General features: G+C 36.6%; 1 protein-coding gene across 1 annotated transcript in view; it reads left to right on the top strand.

Annotated features, from left to right (window-relative positions):
* LOC140327060 (cyclic nucleotide-binding domain-containing protein 2-like) overlaps positions 1-8,670 on the top strand; it is a 53,781-nt gene that overhangs the window by 8,421 nt on the left and 36,690 nt on the right. The window contains exons 4-7 of the mRNA XM_072406225.1: positions 1,211-1,285; positions 2,972-3,060; positions 3,765-3,921; positions 5,049-5,129. Of these exons, the coding sequence (XP_072262326.1) occupies positions 1,211-1,285; positions 2,972-3,060; positions 3,765-3,921; positions 5,049-5,129 (402 nt within the window). The remainder of the gene's footprint in view (positions 1-1,210; positions 1,286-2,971; positions 3,061-3,764; positions 3,922-5,048; positions 5,130-8,670) is intronic.

Below are 8,670 nucleotides of genomic sequence, written 5' to 3' on the forward strand. Positions count from 1 at the left end.
CAAAGAACAAGAGGGCACTCTTTGCGTGTGGAGGAAAAGAAGTTTAAGCTCCGGATAAGGAAGGGATTCTTCACTGTAAGATCTGTGAAAATGTGGAATCGGCTCCCTCAGGAAGTAGTTTCAGCAACTACTATAGATTGCTTTACGAAAAAGCTGGATGTTTTTCTAGAAGCACAGAAAATAACTGGGTATTAAGGCTCTAAAGTAAAAACAACAGTGACTGTTGATCCGGGGAATATCCAATTGGCTCATGGAATCAGGAAGGAATTTTTTTCCCCTGTTGAAGCAAATTGTACCAGGGTTTTTTTTTGCTTTCCTCTGGACCAACTATGTCTTATAGGGTTTGTATATCTGGGATATGTTTATTTCCCTAGAGGTTGAACTTGATGGACTTATGTCTTTTTTCAACCTAACCTACTATGTAACTATGCAATATGACAAGCAAAAAATCTCCCTAATTGCAATCAGTTGTGCATGCACATGCCAAGAACTAATGCCTAGTGCAGGCCAGAGCTTTCCCACAATATCCCAACAGCCATTTAGATTTCTCTGAGCAGATAATAGTCATGGTTTTACTGATCTTTGAGGCCATGGTGGCATAGGGGAACCAAAATTGGAACTGTGGACAAGTTACATGTTTAGGAGGAAAATGGGTAGCGGGGGGTTCTCTGTGCACACTTTGTGCCTTCTGTTAGACAGAACTGAAATCTGCACACCATAACTCAGATGGCTAAACATTTTAGAGGGACATCTCCTAAGGGAAAAGAAATAGCTGTCATTACTGTTGTCCTTCGAAAGCTTCTAATGACTTTCTAAATGAAGTAACTGCATGATCATTTGCCCATTGAGTGAAACATTTTTTTTTGTCGCCTAACCAAAATTTATCATCATGGTAAGTTTGACATATAGTAGTAGTCAGACCATGTGCATGGAAAGAATTTTGCTAGCCTGCCCATTTATGTATTTATGAAAACAGATCCTCCTGCAAAAAGATTGATATAGACTTGTGTCAGAAGCTTTATTGTATTTGTTGAAATATTGAAAGAGTATTTTAAACAGTGAAATACCTAAAGGAAATGTTTAATTTTGTTTTATTGCACAAATCTCATTCACATACCGTAGGTATGTACAGCTAGCTATCTGAAATGTACCTGGTGGCTATGGAGATATTTACAATCAACACAACTTCAATGATTTCCTTTTATTGCAGAGAAAGGATTTCGAAAAGCTAAAGAGTCTGTTATCTATTTGTCCAAGGCAAAGAACTCAAGAAATCCTCAGACAGGTATCATAAAAGCCTTGTGTTTGTTTTTCTAATATTGATTTACTATTATAAGTGCTGCTGCAGAGTATTAATGACTCACATATGTCATCCATGACTGCGACTAACTTAATACATTGTGGTTATCAGCTGACCTGCGTTCCTGAGCTGACACGCTAAACCTGTCTAAACAAATAGCAGTGAGGGTGCTAAGCATTTGTAACATACGCTTCATGTTCACCTACACAATTATCCCAAAGCAGCTTTTATACTGGAAGTGACAGCTGTCCACATATTGTGAGATATTGTACGCATATGCTTTACACTGTTATATGAAACAAACCTTTGCAGAATATTATACAGTAATGGCTGTCTGGTCTACAAATAAACAGTAATACTGATTAAACCTTTGTATGAAAATTTAAGAGATGACTCTGTTAAGGAGCACCTTCACTTTCAGTTGAAACTAGTTAAATATATTGTAAAAGCATTGAAAACACTGTGTAAAGTCTTATCTGCCACTTGCCAGAACGCTGCATAGTAAGAGCCTTGCTCTCTGTGGGGAAGCAGTGGTCTTTAAGCAGAGGTTCAACAGGCCCCCAGCTAAGTCAATACTATAATGCTTCACTTGGTAAAACTCATGCACCCTTCTGATCTCTGCAGAAAGACAACCACTTTCACACAGACGGTCCTTCTTTGCAGCATGCTTGCAGGTGACACACATTTCCACTCAAGCTGTGGCTACTGCCTGAACAAACTATTTGCACAACCTTTTTTTATTTATTTAATGCATTTAAATCTGAAAACTTTGTTGGCCTTAAAGTAAGATCTGCCATTTTGAAAAAGATATACAAACTGAAGCTTGCAAAATGGGATACCCAAATCCCAAAAAAGTCGCCTATATAGTAGGTCAATGCTCAAAAAAAAATTCAGAATCTGGCAAGAATGTTCCAATTGGTAGGTTTAACACTGCAAAATTGGTAATCAGCTTATAGAGGCAACCTGCACTAAAAGGAATATGGCTGACCTTTTTCTGAAAATAATTTAGTAAAATTGTAAAGCCTGAAAAAACAAACATAAATTGTGGCCCAGGATATTGTAGAGAACATAGATGAAGACAGAAGGTGTTATACAAGGTGTTTTAGGAGGTCTACAACATATGCATTGAATCAAGACAGAAAGGGAACACCTCTTCACAATTAATTTCTGAACCCTATATCACATGCAGTATTTGCATGCAGAAAAAAGTATCTATGAATTTGAACCTCTGTTTTCAATAAAAGACATACAATATATGATTGCTTACTTAAAAAATCATGTGAACATATACTGAAATATATTTTAATCTGATTTACTAAGGTTGGGCAGGGTAAACTCCAGTTGACATTCTTTGTGTCTGTCCCAATTGTGCCAACTCTAAGCTATAAACTTGGTGAATCACGTTCCACTGCAATACGACCAGCAAGCCTTGTGCCAAAGTTTTGCCAATCAAGAGAAGGGCCATGAATCACACTCTATTATGAGAAGTGGCTTCAGATTTCGGAACAATGTCTGAGTTTTTAAATTGACATTGGAGACTAATCTTTTACTGTGATAGAACATTAATTACATCTACTGATGTGAAATCAGTTAGCAAATCCAAGGAATGACATTCATTCGGAAAGCAATATGAGGAAGTTAAACAAAGTATAATTGTGTTTTGTTTTAAAGATTCAGCTTTGTCTTAAGAAGAATAGAGCATTTCAGGGTTTTCAGGACAAGACTCAACTGGAACTTTGTCAGTATGTCATATATCAATCGTGAGTATATTATATACTAGAGCTATTGAGCTCTGTAATAGCCTAAAACCTAACCAGATGACTGGATATTAAAATGCAAAATATACATAACTACTGTTTTGTACCTGCCTGTCCTAAGAATTGTATATGTATTTTATTCCTTTACTATAATAAAACACATACAAAACTCCCACAAAATTACTTTCTCTAAAATTTTGGGTGTGTCGATTCAGTGTCATATTTAAGACTATTCCTAATTATGACACTGACATCAATTATAGTGACACCAACAGTTATTGACAGATGCTAATTGAAAGAGAATTGCTACTAACTTGCAATCACAGTACTAACTGAGAGAAGTCCTCGATCAGTTACTTCCATTGTGGGATGTTACAGACTATTTCAGGAAGCCATTAAGTCATTTTGGCTGATTTAATAAAGCTCTCCAAGGCTTAAAAGAATACAACTTCATCAGTGAAGCTGGGTGATCCAGCAAACCTGAAATGGATCTGGTCCAGGATTGAAAACATTAGCTAACAAACAGCAAATTACTTTTAAGAAATCCATTCCAGGTTTGCTGGATCACCCTGCTTCACTTATGAAAGTGTATCTTCTCCAGCCTTAGAGAGCTTTAATCAATCAGGCACAGTGATGGAGAACATTTATACCAATCAAGTCATTTTTTTTACAGTATGTCATTTGTGATGTATCTTATGTGTTTTCAGGTATGAATCAAAAACTTTAGTTATCAAACAAGGCCACATACCACAGGAATGTTATATCATATTATCCGGATGCTTAGCTTCAGTAACAGAAGACACAAGATCAAGAAAACAGAGTACAACTTCATTATATGAAGTGGCAGATGGAGACATTGTGGGGGTAATTGGCCAGATATGTTTTGGCTTATATTGTAAAGAAGAAAAAACAAATACATTTTCTTTAGGGGAAACCACTACAGGGGGCACTCACACAACACCAAGGCAAGGTCTTCCTCTCCAACTACCATTTTGCTAATTGCATTTGATCCTCTTTCACACACAGGTTAAGATTTGGTGTGGTGATAATCATGGGTGAGCTTTACCTAACGCTAGCCATAAGAGCTTGAAATAATATATGGTGTTAGGTTAAGTCCCTTAAAATGTATACATAGAAAAGCAATGTTAAAATTAAGTAGATATAAATAGGGGCTTTTTCTTCCAACTTTTGGCCGGTTTGGGGCTAAGCAAGGATAGTGCTGTCATTTACTTTGGTGTAATCCATTACTTCAATCCCACCAAGATGTTGCAATGTCCTTCCTAAAGTTGTAGGGATCACCAACCAAGGTACATGGCATTCCAGACGACCACTATTGGACTCTTGGGCAATGTAACGATGTTTTGAATAGCCTTTAGAAAAAGAAAACTTAGAGTGTGTCGCTTAGTTCATAACTGATAGCTGGTTGTATTACCTTTACAGGTACCAAGCTAAATAAACAGAAAATAGGCATTTTCCAGGATCACTGGGTACCCCCTGCTCTGTACAAAATGTAACTCTTACCTCTTTAGACTCCTTTATATATGAAAAAATGAAGAATAGAATTTCACAGAATTTAGTAAAGTAAAGCCCTGGGTTTGTCATATTGGTGGTCCTTAATCTGGTGATTTCAATAAAAACAGCAAAGCAAGTCTCAGTACTCAGTAGTAATGCCAAGAATAGATTTTAACAGTAAAAAAACAACTACTGAAACTATGCTTATACCTAAAACATTATTTTGTTTTAGAGAAGGGAAAGTTTAAAGACTCTGGGCAGTTTTACTGCTGTTGGAGGCTTCCTTGAAGGTATTCCTTCACTTTCCTGTCTGATTGTCCCACAGAGCAGCAAGCAAGGGTAAATGTCTGGGTTAATATGAATTGATTAAATTAAGCAAAGAACATAGATCTTATAAGTAAAAAACAGATAAAATAGATAAACATTTACATGTATAGTGAAGTTTACGTTCTGTACATTTCTGTGTTATCTTTTGGCAGGATATTGCTCTTGTCACCGGTGAGAGACTAACATCCTTTGTATGCAAGTCTGATGTGGAACTTCTAGTAATTGATAAAGAGGTAGCCATATAGTTAAAATAATAATGTTTAAATGAGTGTGACTTAGAATGGTGGTGGATATATTGTGCATTCATTTGGTAGATAGCTATCAAATGTAGAATGCCAAGCAAATTAATAACTAGAAATATGTTCAGTTCTGTGACAGAAAAATACAGAAATTTGTCTGGATACCATTTTCATACTACTTTAGTCTAAACCAAATTAGACTAAAAATGTGACTTATAATACTGTAATCCAACCAGGCTGTCCTGCATGAAACATTGTTAAGAGGTGAAGGGTAGATTACAATAGGAAGAGGACACAAGGTTGACCTTAACATTGTAAAGATTCGTATTTCCAGTCTAATGAGCAAGCAGGCAATGCAAATAGCTGTAGGTTAGTAGTGGAAATAGCAGTGTCATATTTCTTGTTATGTAGTGCAACAAGGCTTTACAAAAACTGGCTAAAAGTTGCAATAACTCTTAACAAATAAAAAATTGCATCCGGCTAGGTCCTTTATTGCAGAAGAGACAGAGTCTTAGACAATAAAATAACCTTACCTACGTGATCACAATTTTTAAAATACACTCACCTTTTCCTCTTCTGTCGCAGGGTCTGCCACCTTTTTTTCTCCTCTTCCTGGTTCCCATTGCTAAGCACAATGATTGACCTTGATTGTTCATTCAAAATGGATTTCAGGATATCCGACATATCCTGGCATCATACGCCAAGCTGTGCACGCATTTTGTAAAAGATAGCAATCCAAGAAAAATAAGTTTTATTACAGACGAGGCATTACCTGTCCCTTCTGCAATAAAAATCCTGCCTGATCACAACCTTTCAAAGTGAGCTTTACCAGAATTACCAATATTCAGATGCTATATTCCATAAATCATATGCATTCCAAGTGTGTGTTTAGCTGAAGAGTTAAAACACTAAGAAATCACCTGTAAATCTGTTATTGATTAATAATATACAATTGCACATTATACGCTGAAAGATAAAACTGCTTAAGAATATTAAGTAACATGATGCATCTGTAAAAACGAGTCTCTTGTCCATAATGACATTAGGAACTGAGCAGATTTCCCAGAGCACATACCAAAGTAATTATTCATGGTTTGATAGAGTTTAGGGTCAGGAAATAAAAGTGAAAAATGACCTTTATGTCACTAAGAGTTTACATGGCTTTCTATAGACTTTCTAGGCTGTCTCTAAGTGTATTAAGTCAATAATGCAGTAATGGCATTGAACAGGTTCTTTAAATGAAATATAGTAAAACATTGGGCCTATGCAGTTGGTTTAAAGGGGTAATAGTATGGACATTTTAGAACAGGCAATCAGAATTCATGCTTCACTGATCTGTTTTTTATAATATTTAGTCATGTTGGGCCTAATGGGTTCAATTGTTTTGTTCGAACTGTTACTAACTTCACCCACAAATGTATGCACCCAATGGTCCTTTTCACGTGCACCAACCAAAGTGCTGATAATGGTATAAGTAAAAATACAGTGTCTTGTGCAAACAAGTGTTCTCTGCTAAACTGGTATCTACTATTTTCTAGCACTCTCATAGCAATGCAAGCAGACATAGGGCTCTTAGGTTTAACAAAAGGAGCAAACACTTTATGCATCTTAATCAGTTTAGAGTGAGCAGTCAGTATTCAGACTCATAATAAAAGGGGGCTACTGGTAAAAGTCTGCCCGCATGACTTCAGTGAATCCTACAACTGTGGTCATCTTCCACTGGGTTTTGAGCTTCAATACATGTCAAGAAGGATAGGGCTGTAATTAGACATATAATTGGATACCTTGTCTTCCTTAAGTAAAGGATATATTAAAGACACAGAAATGTCAATTTGATTGGAATGGAAAGGCACATCTTTATTAATTATAAAATATAAGCTTTAGAAAATTGTAACAGAAAAAAAATTCAAACATAAAAGTGTTGTGAACATATAAGTCTTAAAGCATGGACAGCCCTGTCCTTATAACACTGTGGGCAAATAGAGATAACCTTTTGGTTGCTGGCAAGATACTGTATATACAGCTAAAGCTGTGACAAGATGGGATGAAAAAGTTAGAAGGGTAAGAAGTTGCTTCATAGGTAAAGATTGAAAAGAATGTGTGACTCTCCCCCAACTACCTATATTGACCACCTTTGTACTGTATAAGTACCAAAACAATGAAGGGGTTTAAACCTAAGTAGCACGGTGTCTCAGTGGTTAGCACTCTGGCCTTTGTAGCATTGGGTCCCAGGTTTGAATCTCAGCCAGGGCACTATCTGCATGGAGTTTGATGGTTCTCCCTGTGCTTGTATGGATTTCCTCCAGGTACTCTGGTTTTCTCCCACATTCCAAAAACATGGAATTAGGTTATTTGGCTTCCCCACAAAACTTACCTTGGACTGTAAAATTTACATATGACTAAGGTAGGGACATTAGATTGTGAACCCCTTTGAAAGATAGCTAGTGATATGACTATGGACTTTGTAAAGCGCCATGTAAAATGTTGGTGCTATAAAATACTATGTAATAATTTTAGGCTAATCAAATGGAATTATTATCAAAACGTGCTAAAGTAATGCAAAAGTAATTTGTCAGGTCTGTTTAGCTTGCCAGCATCCCAAAATCTCTTGCCAGCATCCCAAAATCACAGCTTTGCCCTGTCCTCTGAAACCTCCTGCAATTTATTATTAGTAAGAATGTACATCACATCAGTTGTGGGCCATTAGTGAGAAGCAGAAAGAGACCTGATCATAGCCTGAGGCCATGAAAGTTTGTAGAGAAGCACCATGTTAATTGAGTATCCCGGAGAACAGAGGATAGTCCCTGTAATGAGGGTTGGATTTCTTTAATTTCAGGCTATGTTAAGGGGTCAGTGCTGAAAGGAGCTCTTCTTTAACAATGTGCTCTTTGTAATAATTACATATGACTATGGTAGGGACATTAGATTGTGAACCCCTTTGAAAGATAGCTAGTGATATGACTATGGACTTTGTAAAGCGCTATGTAAAATATTGGTGCTATATAAATACTATGTAATAATTATACGCTAATCAAATGGAATTATTATCAAAATGTGACTAAACATAGCAGCCATGGTTCCAACAGCCATAAACTCCTAATCACCAGGGCTCTGAGAGTGATTCACTTTAATAGGCCAGGCATGTAGAATTTACAGTAGGGGCCATTCTACTTTTTCAACCTCCACATCAGGGAAAGCTTCCTTGCTGATACAAAATGGCTTTCATTGCAGTTACTCTGACTGTAAACCCATTAGGAGGGCTAATATGAGACTTAGTATGCTATCTTTTTGTTTATGCTTTCTGTATTATTAAAGTATATTGGTACAAATAAAAATAACTGGGCCTAAAGAAAAAAAAATGAAAGCTATCATTACTGATCTTTTGGCTAGCTCGCTTTGGCTGTCGTATGAATTAATTGGTTTCAAAGCTGACCTGGAGCAATGTAGTTCTAAAGCTACGTACACACTTCCAATTATTATCGTTGGAAAACGAACGACGAACGATCCTGCACGATATCTACGAACGATCGTATAG

This window comes from Pyxicephalus adspersus, chromosome 3 (assembly GCF_032062135.1).
Source record: "Pyxicephalus adspersus chromosome 3, UCB_Pads_2.0, whole genome shotgun sequence".
In the NCBI taxonomy this organism is placed as follows: Eukaryota; Metazoa; Chordata; class Amphibia; order Anura; family Pyxicephalidae; genus Pyxicephalus; species Pyxicephalus adspersus.